The sequence below is a fragment of the Heptranchias perlo genome, chromosome 20 (assembly GCF_035084215.1).
Source record: "Heptranchias perlo isolate sHepPer1 chromosome 20, sHepPer1.hap1, whole genome shotgun sequence".
Classification (NCBI taxonomy): Eukaryota; Metazoa; Chordata; class Chondrichthyes; order Hexanchiformes; family Hexanchidae; genus Heptranchias; species Heptranchias perlo.
The window spans coordinates 33,494,714-33,520,411 of NC_090344.1; the positions used below are offsets into that span (position 1 = coordinate 33,494,714).

The 25,698-nt window shown below is 50.7% G+C and overlaps 1 protein-coding gene across 1 annotated transcript in view; it reads left to right on the plus strand.

The window, feature by feature from the left end:
- The window catches only part of LOC137336022 (calcium-activated potassium channel subunit alpha-1a-like), a 140,340-nt gene that overhangs the window by 109,776 nt on the left and 4,866 nt on the right, over nt 1-25,698 (plus strand). The window contains exons 21-26 of the mRNA XM_068001525.1: nt 6,833-6,926; nt 11,837-12,061; nt 14,663-14,864; nt 19,515-19,577; nt 20,919-21,049; nt 22,864-23,058. Of these exons, the coding sequence (XP_067857626.1) occupies nt 6,833-6,926; nt 11,837-12,061; nt 14,663-14,864; nt 19,515-19,577; nt 20,919-21,049; nt 22,864-23,058 (910 nt within the window). The remainder of the gene's footprint in view (nt 1-6,832; nt 6,927-11,836; nt 12,062-14,662; nt 14,865-19,514; nt 19,578-20,918; nt 21,050-22,863; nt 23,059-25,698) is intronic.

A 25,698-nucleotide genomic window follows, 5' to 3' on the forward strand; every position in this document is an offset into this window, starting at 1 on the left:
ATCGACCTGAAACTTTAACTCTGTTTCTCTCTCCACAGGTGATGTGGAGATGCCGGTGATGGACTGGGGTTGACAATTGTAAACAATTTTACAACACCAAGTTATCGTCCAGCAATTTTATTTTAAATTCACAAGCTTTCGGAGGCTTCCTCCTTCCTCAGGTGAACGAAATGAAATCCTCGAAATGAAATCGCATTTATAATTCACAGAACAATGCTTGGTGATTACAGACAGTTTTTTCAACTGCCCGTTGCCAAGGCAATCAGTGTGCAGACAGACAGGTGTTACCTGCAAGGTCTCAGAATATACAAATCACCAAAAAAAAACAACAAACAAAAAAAAACAGAGATAGTGAGGTAGAAACATAGAAAAGACAGCAACTGACCCGTTATATTAAAAACAGATAACATTTGTTCGCTGGTGGGGTAACGTGTAGCGTGACATGAACCCAAGATCCCGGTTGAGGCCGTCCTCATGGGTGCGGAACTTGGCTATCAATTTCTGCTCGACGATTTTGCGTTGTCGTGTGTCTCGAAGGCCGCCTTGGAGTACGCTTACCCGAAGGTCGGTGGATGAATGTCCATGACTGCTGAAGTGTTCCCCGACTGGGAGGGAACCCTCCTGTCTGGCGATTGTTGCGCGGTGTCCGTTCATCCGTTGTCGCAGCGTCTGCATGGTCTCGCCAATGTACCATGCTCTGGGGCATCCTTTCCTGCAATGTATGAGGCAGACAACGTTGGCCGAGTCACAGGAGTATGAACCATGCACCTGGTGGGTGGTGTCCTCTCGTGTGATGGTGGTATCTGTGTCGATGATCTGGCATGTCTTGCAGAGGTTACCGTGGCAGGGTTGTGTGGTGTCGTGGACGCTGTTCTCTTGAAAGCTAGGTAATTTGCTGCGAACGATGGTCTGTTTGAGGTTGGGTGGCTGTTTAAAGGCGAGTAGTGGAGGTGTGGGGATGGCCATAGCGAGGTGTTCGTCGTCATTGATGACATGTTGAAGGCTGCGGAGAACATGGCATAGTTTCTCCGCTCCGGGGAAGTACTGGACGACAAAGGGTACTCTGTTGGTTGCGTCCCGTGTTAGTCTCCTGAGGAGGTCTATGCGATTTTTTGCTGTGGCCCGTCGGAACTGTCGATCGATGAGTCGAGCGTCATATCCCGTTCTTACTAGGGCGTCTTTCAGCGTCTGTAGGTGTCCATCGCGTTCCTCCTCGTCTGAGCAGACCCTGTGTATTCGCAGGGCCTGTCCATCGGGGATGGCCTCTTTGACGTGGTAAGGGTGGAAGCTGGAAAAGTGGAGCATCGTGAGGTTGTCTGTGGGCTTGCGGTAGAGTGAGGTGCTGAGGTGCCCGTCTTTGATGGAGACCAGAACTGTGCATCGATCGACAGTTCCGACGGGCCACAGCAAAAAATCGCATAGACCTCCTCAGGAGACTAACACGGGACCACACTTGGAGTACTGTGCACAGTTCTGGTCTCCATATACCTTGGTTAGACCACATTTGGAGTACTGTGCACAGTTCTGGTCTCCATATACGTTGGTTAGCCCACACTTGGAGTACTGTGCACAGTTCTGGTCTCCATATACCTTGGTTAGACCACACTTGGAGTACTGTGCACAGTTCTGGTCTCCATATACCTTGTTTAGACCACACTTGGAGTACTGTGCACAGTTCTGGTCTCCATATCCCTTGTTTAGACTACACTTGGAGTACTGTGCACAGTTCTGGTCTCCATGTACCTTGGTTAGACCACACTTGGAGTGCTGTGAACAGTTCTGGTCTCCATATACCTTGGTTAGACCACACTTGGAGCACTGTGCACAGTTCTGGTCTCCATATACCTTGGTTAGACCACACTTGGAGTACTGTGAACAGTTCTGGTCTCCATATACCTTGGTTAGACCACACTTGGAGTACTGTGCACAGTTCTGGTCTCCGTATACCTTGATTAGACCACACTTGGAGTACTGTGCACAGTTCTGATCTCCATATTCCTTGTTTAGACCACACTTGGAGCACTGTGCACAGTTCTAGTCTCCATATACCTTGGTTAGACCACACTTGGAGTACTGTGCACAGTTCTGGTCTCCATATACCTTGGTTAGACCACACTTGGAGTACTGTGCACAGTTCTGGTCTCCATATACCATGATTAGCCCACACTTGGAGCACTGTGCACAGTTCTGGTCTCCAAATTATAAAAAGGCTACAATGGAGAAGCTGTAAAAAAAACGTTTACAAGGATGACACCAGAACTTAGAGGTTATAACTATCAGACTGAACAGGCTGGGGCTCTTTTCTCTGGAAAATTGATGGCTGAGGGGTGACTTAATCGAGGTCTTTAAAATTACGATCGGGTAGATGGAGAGAAAATGTTTCCACTTGTGTGGGAGAGTTAACTAAGGGCCATAAATACAAGATAGTCGCTAATAAATCCAATAAGGAATTCAGGAGAAACTTCTTTACCCAGAGAGTGGTGAGAATGTGGAACTCGCTCCCACAAGGAGTAGTTGAGGCGAACAGCAGAGATGCATTGAAGGGGAAGCCGGATAAACACATGAGGGAGAAAGGAATAGAAGGATATGGTGATGGGGTCAGATGAAGTAGGGAGGGAGGAGGCTCGTGTGGAGCATAAAAGCCAGCATGGACCTGTTGGACCGAATGGCCTGTTTCTGTGCTGTACATTGCCCGCTCCCGCCAGTGGTGGCGCTGCCTTTGCCAGCCTTGCCTTGCTCGACACCAAGCAGCTCCACTTCTCCGGTTCCCAGATTCCCTGGTTTTGGCTACCACAATAACTTGCAACTTTAACGCAGTAAAACGTCCCAAGGCGCTTCACAGGAGGGTTATAGAATCATAGAAAGGTTACAGCACGGAAGGAGGCCATTCGGCCCATTGAGTCCATGCCAGTTCTAAGCAAGAGCAATCCAGCTAGTCCCGCTCCCCCGCCCTTTCCTCATCTCACTCCATTTTTTTTCCCTTTCAAGTACTTATCCAGTTCCCTTTTGAAGGCCATGATTGAATCTGCCTCCACCACCCCCTCGGGCAGTGAATTCCAGATCATAACCACTCGCTGTGTGAAAAAGTTTTTCCTCATGTCACCTTTGGTTCTTTTGCCAATCACCTTAAACCTTTGACCTCTGGTTCTTGACCCTTCCGCCAATGGGAACAGTTTCTCTCTATCTACTCTGTCCAGACCCTTCATGATTTTGAATACCTCCATCAAATCTCCTCTCAACCTTCTATGTTCCAAGGAGAACAATCCCAGCTTCTCCAGTCTATCCACGTAACTGAAGTCCCTCATCCCTGGAATCGTTCTAGTAAATCTCTTCTGCACCCTCTCTAAGGCCTTCACATCTTTCCTAAAGTGCGGAGCCCAGAACTGGACACAATACTCCAGTTGTGGCCGAACCAGTGTTTTATAAAGGTTCATCATGACTTCTTTGCTTTTGTACTCTATGCCTCTATTTATAAAGCCCAGGATCCCAAATGCTTTTTTAACCACTTTCTCAACCTGTCCTGCCACCTTCAACGATTTGTGTACATATACCCCCAGGCCTCTCTGTTCCTGTACCCCTTTTAGAATTGTGTCCTTTAGTTTAAAAAACAAAATTTATCAAAGTTATCAAACAAGATTTGACACCGAGCTTTTAAAGGAGATATTCGGACAGGTGACCAAAAGCTTGGTCAAAGAGGTAGGTTTTAAGGAGCGTCTTAAAGGAGGAGAGGTTTAGGGAGGGAATTCCAGAGCTTAGGGCCTGGGCAGCTGAAGGCACGGCCGCCAATGGCGGAGCGATTAAAATCGTGGATGCGCAAGAGGCCAGAATTGGAGGAGCGCAGAGATCTCGGAGGGTTGTAGGGCTGGAGGAGATAGGGAGAGAGGCGAGAGCCTGGGGGGATTTGAACGCAAGGATGAGAATTTTAAAATCCCAGGTCTATCACTCTGGTGAAGGTGGTGAAATGACTGTCCCCCTTTCCCTCTCTCTTGCGTCTGAGACAGAAGCTTTACTCAGGTACTATGAAGATATCAGAGCACGATCAGTCGAAGCCCCTCAGTGCTTCAATCAGGATTGAAATGCTCAATCAATGTCAATATGCCTGGAGCTTATTTACAGAGATTCTGGAAAAGAAAACAAAGATTGTTTGAGATAACATCTCATTATCAAGCTGCAGAAACATCCCGAAGCAGTTCGTATTGAATTAATTTGTTTTTTTTGAACCACATGCAGCCATTTTGCGCATGGCAAGATCCCACAACGAGCAATGAGATGGGTGAGCGGAGAACCATTTTTTTTTGGCGGGGTTGGTAGAGGGAGGAACGTTGGCCAGGACAGCGGGGACAACACCCCTGCTCTCCTTCAAATACTCACGTAGGGGTCTTTAAAATTGATCCGAGGCCAGGCTGCCCCTTAGTTTGATATCTCGTCAAAAGACTACAACATGCCGAGGGCTGTTGCAGCACAGAATGCTTTGCCACAGGGAACAGTTGAGACTGAAACCATTGCAACTTTGAAGGATACATTGGAAATTTGAAGCAGAGCAAGTTACAAGACAATGGGGGAGAGAGTGGAGCAGTGGGATTAGTTTGGGATTGATACAGGGCGACAGGGAGAGAGTGGGGCAGTGGGATCAGTTTGGGATTGATACAGGGCTATAGGGAGAGAGTGGGGCAGTGGGATTAGTTTGGGATTGATACAGGGCTATGGGGAGAGAGTGGGGCAGTGGGATTAGTTTGGGATTGATACAGGGCTATGGGGAGAGAGTGGGGCAGTGGGATTAGTTTGGGATTGATACAGGGCTATGGGGAGAGAGTGGGGCAGTGGGATTAGTTTGGGATTGATACAGGGCTATGGGGAGAGAGTGGGGCAGTGGGATTAGTTTGGGATTGATACAGGGCTATGGGAGAGAGTGGGGCAGTGGGATTAGTTTGGGATTGATACAGGGCGATGGGGAGAGAGTGGGGCAGTGGGATTAGTTTGGGATAGATACAGGGCTATGGGGAGAGAGTGGGGCAGTGGGAATAGTTTGGGATTGATACAGGGCTATGGGGAGAGAGTGGGGCAGTGGGATTAGTTTGGGATTGATACTGGGCTATGGGGAGAGAGTGGGGCAGTGGGAATAGTTTGGGATTGATAGAGGGCGATGGGGAGAGAGTGGGGCAGTGGGATTAGTTTGGGATTGATACTGGGCTATGGGGAGAGAGCGGGGCAGTGGGATTAGTTTGGGATTGATACAGGGCTATAGGGAGAGAGTGGGGCAGTGGGATTAGTTTGGGATTGATACTGGGCTATAGGGAGAGAGTGGGGCATTGGGATTAGTTTGGAATTGATACAGGGCTATGGGGAGAGAGTGGGGCATTGGGATTAGTTTGGGATTGATACAGGGCTATGAGGAGAGAGTGGGGCAGTGGGATTAGTTTGGGATTGATACAGGGCTATAGGGAGAGAGTGGGGCAGTGGGATTAGTTTGGGATTGATACAGGGCTATAGGGAGAGAGTGGGGCAGTGGGATTAGTTTGGGATTGATACAGGGCTATAGGGAGAGAGTGGGGCAGTGGGATTAGTTTGGGATTGATACAGGGCTATAGGGAGAGAGTGGGGCAGTGGGATTAGTTTGGGATTGATACAGGGCAATAGGGAGAGAGTGGGGCAGTGGGATTAGTTTGGGATTGATACAGGGCTATGGGGAGAGAGTGGGGCAGTGGGATTAGTTTGGGATTGATACAGGGCTATGGGGAGAGAGTGGGGCAGTGGGATTAGTTTGGGATTGATACAGGGCTATGGGGAGAGAGTGGGGCAGTGGGATTAGTTTGGGATTGATACAGGGCTATGGGGAGAGAGTGGGGCAGTGGGATTAGTTTGGGATTGATACAGGGCGATGGGGAGAGAGTGGGGCAGTGGGATTAGTTTGGGATAGATACAGGGCTATGGGGAGAGAGTGGGGCAGTGGGAATAGTTTGGGATTGATACAGGGCTATGGGGAGAGAGTGGGGCAGTGGGAATAGTTTGGGATTGATACAGGGCGATGGGGAGAGAGTGGGGCAGTGGGTTTAGTTTGGGATTGATACAGGGCTATGGGGAGAGAGTGGGGCAGTGGGATTAGTTTGGGATTGATACAGGGCTATGGGGAGAGAGCGGGGCAGTGGGATTAGTTTGGGATTGATACAGGGCTATGGGGAGAGAGTGGGGCAGTGGGATTAGTTTGGGATTGATACAGGGCTATGGGGAGAGAGCGGGGCAGTGGGATTAGTTTGGGATTGATACAGGGCAATGAGGAGAGAGCGGGGCAGTGGGATTCGTTTGGGATTGATACAGGGCTATGGGGAGAGAGTGGGGCAGTGGGATTAGTCCTGGATCACTCTAGTAAAAAGCGGGCACAGATATGATGGGCCAATGCCCTCCTTCTGTGCTACCACCTTCTAAAGCACTCCCTGAATACTGCACTGGTGTGTTAGCCCAGATAAATTGGGAGATGAAACCACAATCTTCTGATTGAGCGCTACCCACTGAGCCAAGCTGACCTGGCGATCCACACAGGGAGACTCTTCGAAATCCCAACTGGACGTTTATGGGGTTCAGTGTTGCCTGGCGCCTCCTCTCCACAGCGATGTCACCAGGTTCGCCAAGATGGCGGGCAGCGGCAGCCGCGTCCCCTCGGAGCGCGACACTCACCGTGGGGGCGCAGTCCTCCGCCATTAAAACCCCGAAAGCAGCGGCCCTCGTCAAGCTCGTTCTCGGCAAGGGCGGTGCACCGTCGCTCTCCGAGTCCGGGGGAGGGGGGGGGCCAAAGGTCACTTTATTCCCCCACCCCCGATTGTCTTTTGTCTTGCAGGCTGGAATCTGCAGCAACTAAAGAGGCAGTGAAATTGGACTCGACTGGCATGTTCCACTGGTGCCCACCGAAAGGCATCAATCAAGTGACTCTGGTGGGTACTCAGAGCTGGGCGGGCGACCCTTGACCCTAGAGCTGAGTTATCGGAGGGCGGTGAGATTTCCCCCCGGGGGCGTCCCCAGCACGTCCGGCTTGAACGCTGGGGGCTTCTTGAGGCTTCTCCGCCGTAGTTATGGTCGGGAGGAAGCCCACCCTCTCCACTGTGTGTCGCTGACCTTTTAGGACAGCGAGACAAGGACAATTTTGGGCCAAGCTTTCATTGCGGTTTCAGGTGGCACTGGCTCCCAGCAACAGTCTGGTCATGATGTGGTGAGAATTGGCAGGGCGTTGGCAGGTTTGCCCAGAGAGCCATAGCGTGGCATTGTGGGTAGACAGGAAGTGTCAATCTGTACAGGGAGGGCCCATTTGAGGTTGGGGTAAGATATATTATTGGGACAGTGTAGTGGGAGCTTTACTCTGTATCTAACCCGTGCTGTACCTGCCCTGGAAGTGTTTGACGGGACAGTGTAGAGGGAGCTTTACTCTGTATCTAACCCGTGTTGTACCTGCCCTGGGAGTGTTTGATGGGACAGTGTAGAGGGAGCTTTACTCTGTATCTAACCCGTGCTGTACCTGCCCTGGAAGTGTTTGACGGGACAGTGTAGAGGGAGCTTTACTCTGTATCTAACCCGTGTTGTACCTGCCCTGGGAGTGTTTGATGGGAGTGTAGAGGGAGCTTCACTCTGTACCTAACCTGTGCTGTACCTGCCCTGGGAGTGTTTGATGGGACAGTGTAGAGGGAGTTTTACTCTGTATCTAACCCGTGCTGTACCTGCCCTGGGAGTGTTTGATGGGACGGTGTAGAGGGAGCTTTACTCTGTATCTAACCCGTGCTGTACCTGCCCTGGGAGTGTTTGATGGGACAGTGTGGAGGGAGCTTTACTCTGTATCTAACCCATGCTGTACCTGCCCTGGGAGTGTTTGATGGGACAGTGTAGAGGGAGCTTTACTCTGTATCTAACCCGTGCTGTACCTGCCCTGGGAGTGTTTGATGGGGCAGTGCAGAGGGAGCATCTCATCATGATTAAAATTACAACCTATGGTTCTCCTGTCGTTATTCTTGTGGGTTCAGCTACAGTGGTCGCTCCCATAAATGGGCCCTGTGTCCCTTACGATCAGGAGTATACCTTTACTGTTCTAGTATGAGAACTTAGCGCAATGGCAATTTTAAGAAGACCCCCCCCCCCATTGTGTGGGCTGGATATTGTGATCTAGCACGCTCCCCCGTCCCCCAAGTTCCTCCTATCTTCCGGAAGGCGGACTAGCTGGTGAGCAAATGAAGCCCCCAAGCCCCTGTGCCCATATTTGACCCGGCCTCATTAGCGTGGTATCAGCGGGCTGCGGGCTGCAGGCGTGGCCTCACGGGTAACTCGTACCAGCAGCTGGCAGCAAGACCGCCTGTTCGGAAGCCGGCCGAGGGCCCCGGGAGAGTCCGGGGGGGTGGGGGCCGAGCGGTCTCCGGCAGCAACTCGCGGATTTAGTGTGGTGCTGGGAGGACCGCTCCTGAAACCCTACCTCGGCTCTACATTCACGGAAGTAAAGCACTTAACATTTAGCTTTCAGATAGGAAATCACCTGCGAACAAAACACCGACAGCAACAACTTGCATTTATATAGCGCCTTTAATTTGGTAAAACGTCCCAAGGCGCTTCACAGGAGCGCAATCAGAAAAATTTCACACCGAGCCACATAAGGAGATATTAGGACAGGTGACCAAAAGCTTGGTCAAAGAGGTAGGTTTTAAGGAGCGTCTTAAAGGAGGAGAGAGAGGCGGAGAGGTTGAGGGAGGGAATTCCAGAGCTTAGGGCCGAGGCAGCTGAAGGCACGGCCGCCAATGGTGGAGCGATTAAAATCGGGGATGTGCAAGAGGCCAGAACTGGAGGAGCGCAGAGATCTCGGAGGGTTGTAGTGCTGGAGGAGGTTACAGAGATAGGGAGGGGGCGAGGGCCATGGAGGGATTTGAACACGAGGCTGAGAATTTTAAAATCGAGGCATTCCCGGACCGGGAGCCAATGTCGGTCAGCGAGCACAGGGGGTGATGGGTGAACGGGACTTGGTGCGAGTTAGGATACGGGGCAGCAGAGTTTTGGATGAGCTCAAGTTTATGGAGGGTGGAAGATGGGAGGCCGGAGAGGAGAGCATTGGAATAGTCGAGTCTGGAGGAACCAAGGCACGGATGAGGGTTTCAGCAGCAGATGGGCTGGGGCAGGCCATATCCTCTCTCCCCTTGTTACCTTTTGCGAATGTCCTTTTTGAAGGGTGAGGAGAATTACTGAGACTTCACAGAGGAAAGACTTTGTTAAAGGGGATGAGAACCGGAGATACTGGAAATGCTCATCAGGTTGGTCAGAATCGGTGGAGAGGATGGACCTGTTAGCTTTTCGGACGAGGAGCTCGTGCCACGAGACCAACGTGGCTGCCAGTCTGTGCCATCGATACCCTGCAAACCGCGATTAACTGGGCCGAATGCCCAGTTAATCTGGTGCCCGTTGAGGGAGAGATGTTGGCCAGGACACCTGCTCTACGAATGCTGCCTCTTGTCTGCTTTAATGTTTGTTGTTTGATTTGTTCTCGGCCGATGCTGGCACTCAGTGCCCATCCCTGGTTTTTGGGCAAGTTTAAGAGTCAACTAGATGGGAATTAGGGTTGCCAACTCTGGTTGGACATAGTCCTGGAGGTGTCATCGCATGACCTCTAAAGGCCTCGACCCCCCCACACTCCCGCCATTGGCCGCCCAACACGCCTATCCTCGTTGCGCCCTGCCTTCCCACGGCCAATCGGAAAGCAAATAGACTCTTCATTATCCGATTGGATGATTGTTGACTGTCAGTCACAGGGCCTTTTTTCCCCTTTTATTACAAAAGCGTCCAAAGAAAATTTTAAAAACAATTTTTAAGGCCGCGATGATTTTTCTCCTGGGCTCCTCAGAGCAGTGTCCTGGAGATTAACCCTTAAGTTTTGGAGACTCCAGGACAATCCTGGAGGGTTGGCAACCCAAGTGAGGGGCATCAGGTTCACCCATGGGTGTCCTTTACACGTTATGTTGTCCAAGTCGGTACTTGGGCACTGAAGATGCTTGCCCTTCAGTTGTGCCAACGCAGCAACTGAGTAAATGGACCCACACGAGCCTGGATGGAATAGAAAGGGGAGGGAGTGATGCTTCAGTTAGCTCTGGTTAGACCCCATCTGGAGACTGCGTTCAGTTCTGGGCACCGCACCTCAGGAAGGATATATTGGCCTTGGAGGGGATGCAGTGCAGATTCACCAGAGTGATACCGGGGCTAAAAGGGTTAAATTACGAGGGCAGGTCACATTAACTAGACTTGTATTCCATTGAATATAGAAGATTAAGGGGTGATCTAATTGAGGTAGAAAACATAGGAACATAGGAACAGGGGGAGGCCATTCAGCCCCTCGTGCCTGCTCCGCCATTTGATAAGATCATGGCTGATCTGTGATCTAACTCCATATACCTGCCTTTGGCCCATATCCCTTAATACCTTTGGTTGCCAAAAAGCTATCCATCTCAGATTTAAATTTAGCAATTGAGCTAGTATCAATTGCCGTTTGCGGAAGAGAGTTCCAAACTTCTACCACCCTTTGTGTGTAGAAATGTTTTCTAATCTCACTCCTGAAAGGTCTGGCTCTAATTTTTAGACTGTGCCCCCTACTCCTAGAATCCCCAACCAGCGGAAATAGTTTCTCTCTATCCACCCTATCCGTTCCCCTTAATATCTTATAACCTTCGATCAGATCACCCCTTAACCTTCGAAACTCCAGAGAATACAACCCCAATTTGTGTAATCTCTCCTCGTAACTTAACCCTTGAAGTCCGGGTATCATTCTAGTAAACCTACGCTGCACTCCCTCCAAGGCCAATATGTCCTTCCGAAGGTGCAGTGCCCAGAACTGCTCACAGTACTCCAGGTGCGGTCTAACCAGGGTTTTGTATCGCTGCAGCATAACTTCTGCCCCCTTGTACTCCAGTCCTCTAGATATAAAGGCCAGCATTCCATTCGCCTTATTGATTATTTTCTGCACCTGTTCATGACACTTCAATGATCGATGTACCTGAACCCCTAAGTCTCTTTGGACATCCACTGTTTTTAACTTTTTACCATTTAGAAAGTGTTTAAAATAATTAAAGGATTTGATAGGGTCGATAGAGAGAAACTATTTCCTCTGGTGGGGGAGTCCAGAACAAGGGGGGCATAACCTTAAAATTAGAGCGAGGCCGTTCAGGGGTGATGTCAGGAAGCACTTCTTCACACAAAGGAGAGTGGAAATCTGGAACTCTCTCCCCCAAAAGGCTGTGGATGCTGGGGATCAGTTGGAACTTCCAAAACTGAGATCGATGGATTTATATTAGGTCAGGGTATCGAGGAATATGGAACTATGGCAGGTAAATGGAGTTCAGGGTCAGATCAGCCAGGACCTAATAGAATGGCGGAACAGTCTTGAGGGGCTGAATGGCCTCCTTCTGTTCCAATGTAACAGGCTCGAGGGGCTGAACGGCCTCCTCCTGTTCCTATGTAACAGACTCGAGGGGCTGAACGGCCTCCTCCTGTTCCTATGTAACAGGCTCGAGGGGCTGAACGGCCTCCTCCTGTTCCTATGTAACAGACTCGAGGGGCTGAACGGCCTCCTCCTGTTCCTATGTAACAGGCTCGAGGGGCTGAACGGCCTCCTCCTGTTCCTATGTAACAGACTCGAGGGGCTGAACGGCCTCCTCCTGTTCCTATGTAACAGACTCGAGGGGCTGAACGGCCTCCTCCTGTTCCTATGTAACAGACTCGAGGGGCTGAACGGCCTCCTCCTGTCCCTACGTTCCCGCGCTCGGTTTGATCCTGATCGTAGTAACCCCCGCGTCCAAGCAGCGCGCTGTCGATGTTTCCCGTCCTCCAGAACCGTGCGATGGCGTCCAGGCTGCAGCTGCGCAAACACGTGATCGTCGGCATCTTCAGCGAGACCGAGTGCCCTGGGATCGGCCTGCGGAACTTTGTGATGCCTCTGCGGGCGAGCAGCTTCACCTACGACGAGCTCAAGTCCATTGTGTTCGTGGGATCCCTGGACTACATCTCCAAGGAGTGGGGCACCATCAGCAACTTCCCCAAGGTCTTCATTCTGCCGGTACGCACGTCGCGCGGTTAATCTGTGGCGCACCCGTTAACGTGGCGTCTTCCTTGCGAGTCCAGGGAGGGTTGGCTTTGTTGAAACAGCAGCAGTCTTGCCCCGCTCCAGGGACTCGAGCCCGGGCTGCCGCTCCAGTAATGAGGGAGCGCTGCCCTGTCGGAGGTGCCGACTTATAGATCTCCGTGTGTCCTCCCTCCCAACACACGGAAGGGACCAACTGGTCCGCCAAGCCTGCTCCACGTTCATGGCGGCTGGAGCATCTTGACTGAACTCTCCCTACTCCCTCCCACACACAGCCATGTCATCTCCTGAGGAAATCTTCCAGAGGGAAAAAGCCCGGGGCCGATAGGGGAAACAAATACTCTGGGAAATTCCTCTCCAAGCCCCTCAGGCGATCAAAACCAGTCCAGGAGATCACATGGAGCAAGGGTCGTCTTTGAAGCCTCTTACCTTCTATAAGGGGTGCGACCTCTGACCCAGGCAGGACAACCAGGCCCGCTCCCTCTTGGAGGTCTGTGCGTCAACATTAAACTGATGCGTCTTCTTGCCTGTCGAGGTAGAAGTAAAACACTTCATGGAACCAGAGAGGAGAAGAGCAGGAGAGTTCTCCTGGTGTCCTGGGCAAGATTCCTCCCGTAACCAACACTATCGAAACTATTTGAGCCTTTCGTTTCGTTTTTGGGTCCTCGCTGTGCACAGTTGGCTGCTGTGTTTGCCTACATTACAAGAGCGACTAGGCTCTCCAGAAAACAAACGGCTCTAATGCAAGGTTCTGCAGGCACCTTTATGCTGGGTTCACTGTAACTCCAACAGGGAGACTCTGTCTTCTGGAGAATGGGGTAGGGGAGGACGTTGATGAGGGAAAGATGGACTAAGTCTAGATGCAAATTCAGGCTATACAAGATTCAACTTAAACTCTTCTTAATTGGCTATTCTTCACATACAGGGCCAGTTCTCCAATAGGAAATGCTTCTTAAATGTCAGCTGTGCCTTAGCGGTGGCACTCTCTGCTTCTGAGTCAGCAGGTCGTGGGTTCAAATCCCCGCTCCAGAGACTTGGGCCCATAATCCAGGCCGACACTCCCAGCGCCAGTACTGAGGGAGTGCTGCACTGTCGGAGGTGCCGTCTTTCGGATGAGACGTTAAACCGAGGCCCCGTCTGCCCTCTCAGGTGGATGTAAAAGATCCCATGGCACTATTTCGAAGAAGAGCAAGAGAGGTGTCCTGGGCCAATATTTATCCCTCAACCAACGTCACTAAAAACAGACGATCTGGTCATTATCACATTGTTGTTTGTGGGAGCTTGCTGTGCGCAAATTGGCTGCTGCGTTTCCATATCTTTCTTTCTCGTTCTCTCCCTCTTTCTTTCTTTCATTCTTTCTTTCTTTCTTACTTTCTTTTTCTTTCTTTCTCTCCTTTTCTTTCCTTCTCTCTTTCTTTCTCTCTTTTTTTTCTTTCTCTCCTTTTCTTTCTTTCTCTCCTCTTCCTTTCTCTCTCTTTCTTTTTACTCTCTTTCTCTTTTTTCTTTCTCTCCTTTTCTTTCTTTCTCTTTCTCTCTTTTTTCTCTACTTCTTTGTCTCTTTTTCTTTCTTTTTTCTTTCTCTCCTCTTTCTTTCTCTCTCTTTCTCTCTTTCCTTCTCTCGTTTTCTTTCTTTCTTTTTTTTCTTTCTCTCTTTTTTTCTTTCTCTCCTTTTCTTTCGTTCTCTTTCTCTCTTTTCTCTTTCTCTCTTTTTTCTTTCTCTCCTCTTTCTTTCTCTCTATTTCTCTCTTTCTTTCTCTCTTTTTTCTTTCTCTCCTCTTCCTTTCTCTCTCTTTCTCTCTTTCTTTCTTTCTTTTTTTTCTTTCTTTCTCTCCTCTTCCTTTCTCTCTCTTTCTTTTTACTCTCTTTCTTTCTCTCTTTTTTTCTTTCTCTCCTTTTCTCTCTTTCTTTCTCTATTTTTCTTTCTCTCTTTTTTTCTTTCTCTCCTTTTCTTTCTTTCTTTCTCTTTCTCTCTTTTTTCTCTCTTTCTTTCTCTCTTTTTCTTTCTTTTTTCTTTCTCTCTTCTTTCTTTCTCTCTATTTCTCTCTTTCTTTCTCTCTTTTTTCTTTCTCTCCTCTTCCTTTCTCTCTCTTTCTCTCTTTCTTTCCCTCTTTTTTTTCTTTCTTTCTCTCCTCTTCCTTTCTCTCTTTTTCTTTTTACTCTCTTTCTTTCTCTCTTTTTTTCTTTCTCTCCTTTTCTCTCTTTCTTTCTCTATTTTTCTTTCTCTCTTTTTTTCTTTCTCTCCTTTTCTTTCTTTCTTTCTCTTTCTCTTTTTTCTCTCTTTCTTTCTCTCTTTTTCTTTCTTTTTTCTTTCTCTCCTCTTTCTTTCTCTCTCTTTCTCTCTTTTTTCTCTCTTTCTTTCTCTCTTTTTCTTTCTCTCTTTTTCTTTCTTTCTCTCCTTTTCTTTCTTTCTCTCTTTCTTTTTCTCTTTCTTTCCTTCTTTCTTTCTTGTCCTGCGCCATTGGTCGCTAACCTACCTTCTCCCTGACAGAGCAGGCATTGTCAGGGTTTTGGAGAATTAGCTGAGAGTTCTGCAGCGATAAGGGACGATGTGTAATGACCTCTCGGTGATTGGCACAGGGCTCGCCGTTATGCCGCGCTGACTTAAAAGCGGTCAACATCGGCCACTGCGACATGACCGTTATCATCTCATCGAATCGGACCAGCTTGGAGGAGAAGACCCTGCAGGACAAGGAATGTATCTTGGCCACCCTGAACCTCAAGGCAATGCTCTTCGAAGAAACCAAGGATGCCAGTGAGCTCTTCTCGATGACTTTTACAGGTACAGAGTCCGCTGTGAGGCTGAGAACTAGTCGAAGGCGTCATCAGTAAATGGCGCCATAGCCCGACTCTCAGAAATTCCCTTTGGGATCTGGGCGACAATGGCAAAGCCTCATTTGTCACCCTTCCCTAGAAGCCCTGATAAAGGACTGGCTCGCTCGGCCACTTCAGAGGGCGTTAAGAGTCGACCGCATAGAGGGGGACTGGAGTCACATAGACATAGAAACATCGAAAACAGGAGCAAGAGTAGGCCATTCGGCCCGTCGGGCCTGCTCCGCCATTCAAAATGATCACGGCTGATCGTCTAACTCAGTCCCCTGTTCCCGCTTTTTCCCCATATCCCTTGATCCCTTTAGCATTAAGAAATATATCTATCTCCTTCTTGAATATATCTAATGACTTGGCCTCCACCGCCTTCTATGGTAGAGAATTCCACAGGTTCACCACCCTCTGAGTGAAGAAATTTCTCCTCATCTCGGTTCGAAATGGCATACCCCGTATCCTGAGACTGTGACCCCTGGTTCTGGACTCCCAATCCATCGGGAACATCCTCCCTGCATCTACTCTGTCTAGTCCTGTTAGAATTTTATATGTTTCGATGAGATCACCTCTCGTTCTTCGAAACTCTAGTGAATATAGACCTAGTCGACCCAATCTCTCCTCATACGTCAGTCCTGCCCATCCCAGGAATCACATACAGAAGCTTTCCCTTCCCTGAAGGTCAGCCAGTTGGCTTTTTATGGTCATTTTTTATCCCCTGGTGTTTCAATTCACAACTGACCAGATTTGCCGATGGGAATTGTAACTGGGTGACAACAGGACTAGAATCTATATTGTAAAACCCCCCTCCTCCCCATCGGAGTGTCTCAATGGATACACATTCTGCCCCAAACCTGGCCCCCATTCCCACAACACCAACCCCCACACAGGCCCAGAACGCACCACTTCTGCCCCCAAACCTTAGGGACTTCTGTCACCTGGAGAGACCGGAGAAGCTGGGATTGTTCTCCTTAGAGCAGACAAGGTTAAGGGGAGATGTAATAGAGGTGTTCGAAATGTTGATAGAGCAGATGGGGAGAAACCGTTCCCACTGGCAGGAGGGTCGGTAACCAGAGGACACAGATTTAAGATAATTGGCAAAAGAGCCTAAGGGGGAGATGAGGAGAATTTTTTTTTAACGCAGTGAGTGGTTATGATCTGAAATTCGTTGCCTGAAAGGGCGGTGGAAGCAGATTCAATTGGAACTTTCAAAAGGGATAATTACTTGAAAAGAAAAAATTTGCAGGGCTATGGGAAAGGAGCGAGGCACAGGCATGATGGGCCGAATGGCCTCCTCCTGTGCTGTAAGATTGTGTGAATCGCTACATTATCATACCCGTATCCTTCTGGCTTCTCTGTCAGCACTTCTCCCTCTCTCTTTCTGCCCTTTCTGCTTTTCTGTACGTTGTTCATTTCTGCTTTCTTTGCCTCACTCTGTAGGGCCTTTCACACCCTTTCTCTTGTCGAAGAATCATAGGATCATGGAATGGTTGCAGCACGGAATGAGGCCATTGGGCCCATCGAGTCCGCGCCGGCTCTATGCAAGAGCAATCCAGCTAGTCCCACTCCCCCCGCCCTATCCCAGCAGCCCTGCAAATATGTTCCTTTCAAGTACTTATCCAGTTCCCTTTTGAAGGCCATGATTGAATCTGCCTCCACCACCCCCTCGGGCAGGGAATTCCCGATCCTAACCACTCGCTGTGTGAAGAAAGTTTTTCCTCAGGTCGCCTTTGGTTCTTTTGCCAATCACCGTAGATCTGTGCCCTCTGGTTCTCGACCCTTCCGCCAATGGGAACAGTTTCTCTCCATCTGGACCCTCAAACTTTTCCCCTCTGCTTCTCCCTCTCTCTCTCTCTGGGGGCGATTTGAGATTGGACGATAGCATAAAATGCACGTTCTCAGATCAGCCTCCCGTTTTACATCTCTCCCGATTTTTTTTAAATTCGTTCATGGGATGTGGGCGTCGCTGGCGAGGCCGGCATTTATTGCCCATCCCTAATCGCCCCTTGAGAAGGTGGTGGTGAGCCGCCTTCTTGAACCGCTGCAGTCCGTGTGGTGAAGGTTCTCCCACAGCGCTGTTAGGAAGGGAGTTCCTGGGCTTTATGGCAAGGGGCATAGAATATAACAGTGGAGATGCGATTGTTAATCTATATGAAACCTCAGTGAGACCACAGTCGGCGTCCTGGGCGCAGTTTTGGGCCTCGCACTATAGGAGGGTGTTGAGGTACTAGAGAGGACAGCACAGATTCACAGGGGGGGCAGAAATAAAAATGCAAAGACTTGGAAAATAGGGGCTGTTTTCAACAGGACCGAGGAGATTAAAGGGCGATACGATCGATGTGTTTAAAATTCTGAAGGGGTGGGGGACGCAGGGTAGGATAGAAACGGACTGTTTCCAGTGGTTGAGGGGTCTAGAATGAGGGGGACGTAGGTAGAAGATTAAATGGGAGAGAGTTAGAACTGGGAGCAGGAGAAACTTTCTTACACGGGGAGTTGTGGAAATCATGACCAGAATCATCGAATCGTAGACTGTTACGGCACAGAAGGAGGCCATTGGGCCCATCGTGTCCGTGCTGGCCGAGAAAGAGCGATCCAGCCTAATCCCACTTTCTCCAGATCTTGGTCCGTAGCCCTGTAGGTTTCGGCACTTCGAGTGCACATCCAAGTACTTTTTAAATGAGTTGAGGGTTTCTGCCTCTCCCGCCCTTTCAGGCAGTGAGTTCCAGACCCCCACCACCCTCTGGGTGAAAAAAATTCTCCTCAGCTCCCCTCTAATCCTTCTACCAATCACCTCAAACCTATGCCCCCTGGTTATTGACCTCTCTGCTAAGGGAAATAGGTCCTTCCTATCCACTCTATCTAGGCCCCTCAGAATTTTATACACCTCAATTAAATCTCCCCTCAGCCTCCTCTGTTCCAATGAAAACAACCCCAGCCTATCCAATCTTTCCTCATAGCTAAAATTCTCCAGCCCTGGCAACATCCTCGTAAATCTCCTCTGCACCCTCTCTAGTGCAATCACATCTTTCCTGTGATGTGGTGACCAGAACTGTGCGCAGTACTCGAGCTGTGGCCTAACTAGTGTTTTATACAGTTCTAGCATAACCTCCCTGCTCTTATCGGAGTTAGTGATTGAATCAGAGACCAGGTCAACATTTGAGAACAGTTTAGATAGGTGGTTGAGGGAAAGGGGGATATGGGGACGGGGCGGCTACATGGGATTAAGATACTGCTTGTGTTGGGGATAAACCCCCACACCGTTTCTATCCTACCCTGCGTCCCCCACCCCTTCAGAATTTTAAACACATCGATCGTATCGCCCTTTAATCTCCTCGGTCCTGTTGAAAACAGCCCCTATTTTCCAAGTCTTTGCATTTTTATTTCTGCCCCCCCTGTGAATCTGTGCTGTCCTCTCTAGTACCTCAACACCCTCCTATAGTGCGAGGCCCAAAACTGTGTAATCCATTATAATTTAGGTCCCATTCTCATTTGCCCCAATTTATGCCAACTTTGCTCTCACATTGGCATCTCAATGCCACACGTGTCCAAAGATTAACGCGCCCCGACGCCTGGCCGCGAGGAGGTGAGGTGGGTGGAGGTTGCCCGTTTTCGTGCTGTTGGTCGGGGAGGGAGGTGAGCGGGGAGGGGCTCTCTATCGACTGCCTCCCCCTTCCCCTTGGATCGCACGGGAGCTTGGTGAACAGGGGCCGGGCGGGAGCGGAGGGGGGGGTGGTGAAGGGAAGGATTTTGACAAGGAGCAAGCGAAGCCCACTATCAGTTCCGTACACAACCCATGAAAATGTCAGGTCAAATCTATTCTTTAGGCCACATGACCAGGAGGTGAAGACTCTAATTGTGAGGTGGGCTGGCTCGCTTTTCCTTTGGTTCCCTTAAGACTCTACGGTCTTAATCACCGACTTGTCTTATCTCAGCTTCGCTTGTACAAACCAGAGGGGTAGAGTGGGATAAGAGGCACCAAGACATGAATTAACATGCACTACAACTGACACTTGCCTGGAAGCTTGCCAGCTCCAGAATAAGGCAATGATAACTCGATTAATTCGGCAGCAATTTAGGGTCCGTGCTTGCTCGCACACTAGACTCTGGGCTGCAGCTGTGGCCTCCGTTTCCCCCCCCCCCCTGCCGAATGGAGTCATTTCGGCCAACGAAGGGCAATCACTGGAACCACAGCTGGAGATGCGTCCAGCTGTGGCGCAGTGGGCAGCAAGCTCGGCCTTTGACGGTCAGAAAGTCACGGGTTCAAGTCCGACTCCAGAGACTTTGAAGCACACAATCCAGGCTGACACTCGCATCGCAGGAGTGTTACACTGTTGGAAGGTGGCGCCTTTCGGAGGAGATGGTGAACCCAAGGTCCCCGTCCGCCCTCTCAGGTGGACGTAAAAGATCCCACGGCCATTATCTCGAAGGAGAAGCTGTTTGCACTTGGTGAGTGTTACTGATGTTTCCAATTGCCCTCAGCAAGTGTCACTGATATTGTTTGGGTCAGGCAATGGTACCTGGTCACCCTGTCATCTCAATGGGCGCTGAGGCCCTGTTGGGATTACAGCCTGTCAGAAAACGATTGACTTACACTGGCCGTTTATTTTCCTAGACAGTGACTTTTCTTCCTTGGTAAACAAGCACTACTACAGAATTCCCATCATCACTGCACTCGGTAAGAGAATATATTTATTTGGAGCCTCTTCCCTGTTTCGACCTCCTTAGTGTCCTCTGAATTCCCCACACTGCACTCGCTCTCCCACAGTCTGTGTCTTCCAGGGAGCAAGGTTCAAAGACGTTCCCCGAGCCACCAGTGAAACAACGATGGCATGGTACACACTCTTGGCCTCCGAGTCAGAAGGTCGTGGGTTCGAGCCCCGCTCCAGAGACTCATAACCCCAGGCCGCCACTCTGAATGCAGTACCGACAGAGTGCTGCGCTGTCAGAGGTGCCATCTTTCAGGTGAGACATTGCAACAAGGCCCCGTCTGCCCTCTCGGGTGGATGTAAGTGATCCCAAGCACTACTGGAAGAAGAGCAGGGGAGTTCTCCCCGGTATCCTGGGCCAATATTTATCCCTCAACCAATGTCACTAAAAAAAAAACAGATTATCTGGTCATTTAGCACGTTGCTGATTGTGGGATCTTGCTGTGCGCAAATTGACTGCTGCGTTTCCTACCTTGCAAGACACCTCCTTGAGCTCGCCTTTCCTATTTCTCGAAAGGATTCAGGAGGGTCGCCGAAACTTTTTAGAAATCTGCGCTGACTGGCACCTGTTTCTCCAGGTGTGCAAATGACTTCCTCCCCTGTATCCCGAGATGTTCACACGTATGAAAGTACAGGATGAATTTTCCTCTCTGGCCACTGAGCAGGCGCAGTAAAAGAGAGAAAGAACTTGCATTTATATAGTGCCTCTCCCGACCCCAGAACGTCCCATGGTGCTTCACAGCTGCACCGAGGACAGTGCACACTGGCTTTGCTCCACTGGGCGTCCTGCGAGGTTCGGCCTAAACTCGAGGAGCAGGCTTACCTCCCCAGCTAGGCCCCAGGCCTAAAAGTACACGGTGGAGGGGGGCAAATTTAAACCCAGCGCCTGTCCGGCCTCCGAGATCAGGCCTCCAATCTGCCCCGGAAGGTGCTCAAAAATGAATTTTTTCGCTTGCCTGAACAACGGCGGACCTACCCCCGGAGATACCCGCTGACCCTTTGGTCGACAGAGGCCTGGGGAGCAGGTAGGCCGTAGCGCCAGCTATCCGCAGGGGGGGGGGCCCAGCAAGCAGGGCCTCAGGAAAGTGAGGCATGAGATCCTTAAAATAGGCCCAATACAGGGCAATTCCCAGAGGGAAGCCCCCTGGAACTCCCGGGGCAGTGCAACGGGGGCGGAGACCCGACAGAACGAGCCCCTCCCCCGCCCCTTTCTCCTCCGGGGCAGGGAAAGAAACCCCCCGGCTACCTTCAAAAAACATGTCTGTGACCATTACCATTTGGCTTTCTCTCGTCTCCCCTTTCAATTGCAGTTCATGATTCGAATGTCCATTTTTTGGACCAGGAGGACCGAGATGACCCGGACACAGACCTGTATCTCACGCAGCCGTACGCCAGTGGATGTGTGTTTGCGTCAAATATTTTGAATTCCTTGATGTGCACGGTGAGTTAAACCACAGGACAACAACAACAGCTACTTGCATTTATATAGCGCCCTTAATGTAGTGAAACGTCCCAAGGTGCTTCACAGGAGTGATTATCAAACAAAATTTGACACCGAGCCACATAAGGAGATATTAGGACAGGTGACCAAAAGCTTGGTCAAAGAGGCAGGTTTTAAGGAGCGTCTTAAAGGAGGAGAGAGAGGCGGAGAGGTTCAGGGAGGGAATTCCAGAGCTTAGGGCCTAACCAGCTGAAGGCACGGCCGCCAATGGCGGAGCGATTAAAATCGGGGATGCGCAAGAGGCCAGAATTGGAGGAGCGCAGAGATCTCGGAGGGTTGTAGAGCTGGAGGAGGGTCACAGAGATAGGGAGGGGGCGAGGCCACGGAGGGATTTGAACACGAGGATGAGAATTTTAAAATCGAGGCGTTCCCGGACCGGGAGCCAATGTAGGTCAGCGAGCACAGGGGGTGATGGGTGAACGGGACTTGGTGCGAGTTAGGAGACGGGGCAGCAGAGTTTTGGATGAGCTCAAGTCTATGGAGGGTGGGAAGGCCGGCCAAGAGAGCATTGGAATAGCCCCACCCTATCTCTGTTAGCTCCTCCAGCCCGACGACCATCCGAGATCTCTGCGCTCCTCCAATTCTGGCCTCTTGCGCATCCCCGATTTTAATCGCTCCGCCATTGGCGGCCGTGCCTTCAGCTGCCTAGGCCTGAAGCTCTGGAATTCCCTCCCTAAACCTCTCCGCCTCTCTCTCCTTCTTTAAGACGCTCCTTAAAACCTACCTCTTTGACCAAGCTTTTGGTCACCTGTTCTAATATCTCCTTATGTGGCTCGGTGTCAAATTTTGTCTGATAACGCTCCCGTGAAGCGCCTTGGGACGTTTTACTCCATTAAAGGCGCTATACAAAGGCAGGCAGTGGTGGTTATTGTCGTCGATACATAAGCTTGCCGTAATTCAATGGAATTCAATGTAGACAAATGTGAGGTCATCCACTTTGGATCAAAAAAGGATAGAACAGGGTACTTTCTAAATGGTAAAAAGTTAAAAACAGTGGATGTCCAAAGGGACTTAGGGGTTCAGGTACATCGATCATTGACGTGTCATGAACAGGTGCAGAAAATAATCAAGAAGGCTAATGGAATGCTGGCCTTTATATCGAGAGGACTGGAGTACAAGGGGGCAGAAGTTATGCTGCAGCTATACAAAACCCTGGTTAGACCGCACCTGGAGTACTGTGAGCAGTTCTGGGCACCGCACCTTCGGAAGGACATATTGGCTTTGGAGGGAGTGCAGCGTAGGTTTACTAGAATGATACCCGGACTTCAAGGGTTAAGTTACGAGGAGAGATCACACAAATTGGGGTTGTATTCTCTGGAGTTTCGAAGGTTAAGGGGTGATCTGATCGAAGTTTATAAGATATTAAGGGGAACGGATAGGGTGGATAGAGAGAAACTATTTCCGCTGGTTGGGGATTCTAGGAGTAGGGGGCACAGTCTAAAAATTAGAGCCAGACCTTTCAGGAGTGAGATTAGAAAACATTTCTACACACAAAGGGTTGTAGAAGTTTGGAACTCTCTTCCGCAAACGGCAATTGATACTAGCTCAATTGCTAAATTTAAATCTGAGATAGAGAGCTTTTTGGCAACCAAAGGTATTAAGGGATATGGGCCAAAGGCAGGTATATGGAGTTAGATCACAGTTCAGCCATGATCTTCTCAAATGACGGAGCAGGCACGAGGGGCTGAATGGCCTCCTCCTGTTCCTGTGTAATTGGATTTCACCTGTTATCCCGTCTCTCGCTCTCTCCCCAGACGTACTTTAACGACAACATCCTGACGCTGATCCGCACCCTGGTGACGGGGGGCGCAACCCCGCAGCTGGACGAGCAGCTGGCCGACGAGGACGCCCTGCGGGGCAGCATCCACGCCCAGGACAACGTGGAGCAGAGGAACCGATGCAAGCTGGCGCGGATCACCCTGTGCGACCAGCGCTTTGTCGAGTTTGCGGTAGGTCCCACCCGGGCGCCGGCCTCGCTGCCCGGCGAGGGTCTCGGGGTGGCGGCTGGGGGTGGGCGCCGGCCTCGCTGCCCGGGCGGGTCTCGGTTTGGGCCCCGTTTTGAAAGGGGAGGGTCGCAATTTCTCGAAGGAGCCGTGTCGGCTTGGCGCCCTGGGTGGGAAGGTTCGAACTCACCCTCCCCCCGCCTCCCGGGGACCTGGCCTGATCCCATCAAGGGCAGCGCTGAGGGAGTGCTACCATTGTTGATCAGATGTCAAATCATACAGTGCAGGAGGAGGCCGTTTGGTCCATCGTGCCTGTGCCAGCTCTATCCGGTTCGTCCCACACTCTCCCCCCGGCCCCCCCAACTCCCGCTCTTTCCCCGTCGCCCTTCAAATTTCTCCCTGTCAAGTATTGATCCAATCCCCGTTTGAAAGTTGCCATTGGACCTGTTTGCACCACCCTTTCAGGCGGTGCAACTTTAATCTGAGTCCTGTGGGCCGTAATTCCTCTGACTGAGATCCCGCCTGAGTTCACAGGGTCAGTGGGCGGGTACCAAGTCAGCAGGGGCGGGGAGTTGGCACAGGCAGGCCAAGGCGCCATTACGGCGGCATCTCCAGTGCCCGCCATTGGGACGACTGGGTGGCTTTGCCCAGGCCCCTCCCCCCGCCTTAGCCACGTTCCACTCGCCTCCCCCCGCCCCAGCGAGAATGGGGGGCAGATCAGAAAACGTCAGCGGTGGGGGGGCGGGGGGAAAGAATTTGTCTTCTTCGAGGTTCCTTGGCTGCTTCGCTTCGTGAGGGGACCGGCCCACCTGAAGGTCACGTTGCTCGGGGTAACGACCTCCGAGGAGCAGGAACTTTCGGGAATCGCCCCCCCACCGCTGTCGCTCCCCTCCCCCCCCCTCTCCCATCCCCACCCACACGACGTTTGCCTTATAAGGGGATGGCAGAAGTTTCACTCCCCTTCCAAGGCGAGGTGGCAATTGGATCTCCTCCATGCTCCAGTAGAGGGGGGTCAAAGCAGGAGTCTGGCAAAAACAATGAGGCCATTGGCCTCCTTGTCTTCTTGTTCAGACAGAGCTAACAGCCGTCACACCTTGCATTTATATAGCGCCTTTAATGTCATAAAACATCCTACGACACTTCACAGGAACGTTATCAGACAAAATTTGACACCGAGCCACATACGGAGAGATTAGGACAGGTGACCAAAAGCTTGGTCAAAGAGGTAGGTTTTAAGGAGCGTCTTAAAGGAGGGCAGGGGGGAGGGAGGCGGAGAGGTTTGGGGAGGGAATTCCAGAGCTTAGGGCCTAGGCAGCTGAAGGCAACGGTGGAGTTAAGGGAGTGGAAGCTTGGACAAGAGGCCAGAATTGGAGGAGCGCGGAGATCTCGGAGGGTTGTCGGGCTGGAGGATGTCACAGAGAGATAGGGAGGGGCGAGGCCACGGAGGGATTTGAACGGGAGGATAAAAATGTTAAACTTGAGGCAATGTAGGTCAGCGAGCACAGGGATGAACGGGACTTGGAGTGAGTTGGGATACAGGCAGCAGAGTTTTCGATGAACTTAAGTTTATGGAGAGCGGTCGATGGGAGGCCGGCCAGGGTAACATTGGAATCGTCCAGTCTGGGGATAACTAAAGCACGGATGATTGCATTGCTTGAAGAGCATTTCTTCCTCGATTAACAGATGAACTGGATCGGGATTTTGGGAGCTTTCTGTGTGCAAAATAGCTTCTGCATTCTCCTGCATAACATACTGTACTTTCAACGAGTTGAATGACTAGTTAATTTGTTTCATTAAAATCGAGACTATCCATTCAGCTAACTCACATCTTTCTCTAGTTTCTCTCCTATCCCCCCCTCATGTCCCCCCGAGCTAATCTTGACCATGAGACCCACCTCCTGCTCCCTCAACCCTATTCCGACCCAACTTCCCTTCCTGGCCCCCATGTTAGCTGATATTGTTAACGGTTCCCTCTCCTCAGGTACTGTCCCCCTCTCTTCCAAAGCTGCTGTCATCACCCCCTCCTCAAAAAAACCCACCCTTGACCCCTCTTGTCCTTGCAAACTATCGCCCCATCTCCAACTCCCTTTTCTCTCCAAAGTCCTTGAATGTCCTGACGCATCTCAAATCCGTGCCCATCTTTCCCTCAACTCCATGTTTGAATCCCTCCAATCAAGTTTCCGCCCCTGCCACATTGCTGAGACGGCCCTTATCAAAGTCACAAGTGACATCCTATGTGACTATGATCGTGGTAAACTATCTCTCCTCATCCTTCTTGACCTCTGCAGCCTTTGACTGGGTTGACCACATCCTCCTCCTCCAACACCTCTCCTCCGCCGTCCAGCTGGGAGTGACCGCGCTCACCTGGTTCCATTCATATCCATCCAGTCGTAGCCAGAGAATCGCCTGCAATGTCTTCTCCTCCCTCTCCCGCACCGTTACCCCTGGAATCCCCCAAGGATCTATCCTTGGCCCCCTCCGACATCCCATCTACAGGCTGCCCCTCGGCAACATCATCCGAGAACACGATGTCAAGTTCCACATGTACCCTGACAACAACCAGCTCTATCTCACCACCACCTCCCTCGACCCCTCCCCCTGTCACACTGCTCGCCCGACATCCAGTGCTGGACGAGCAGAAATTTC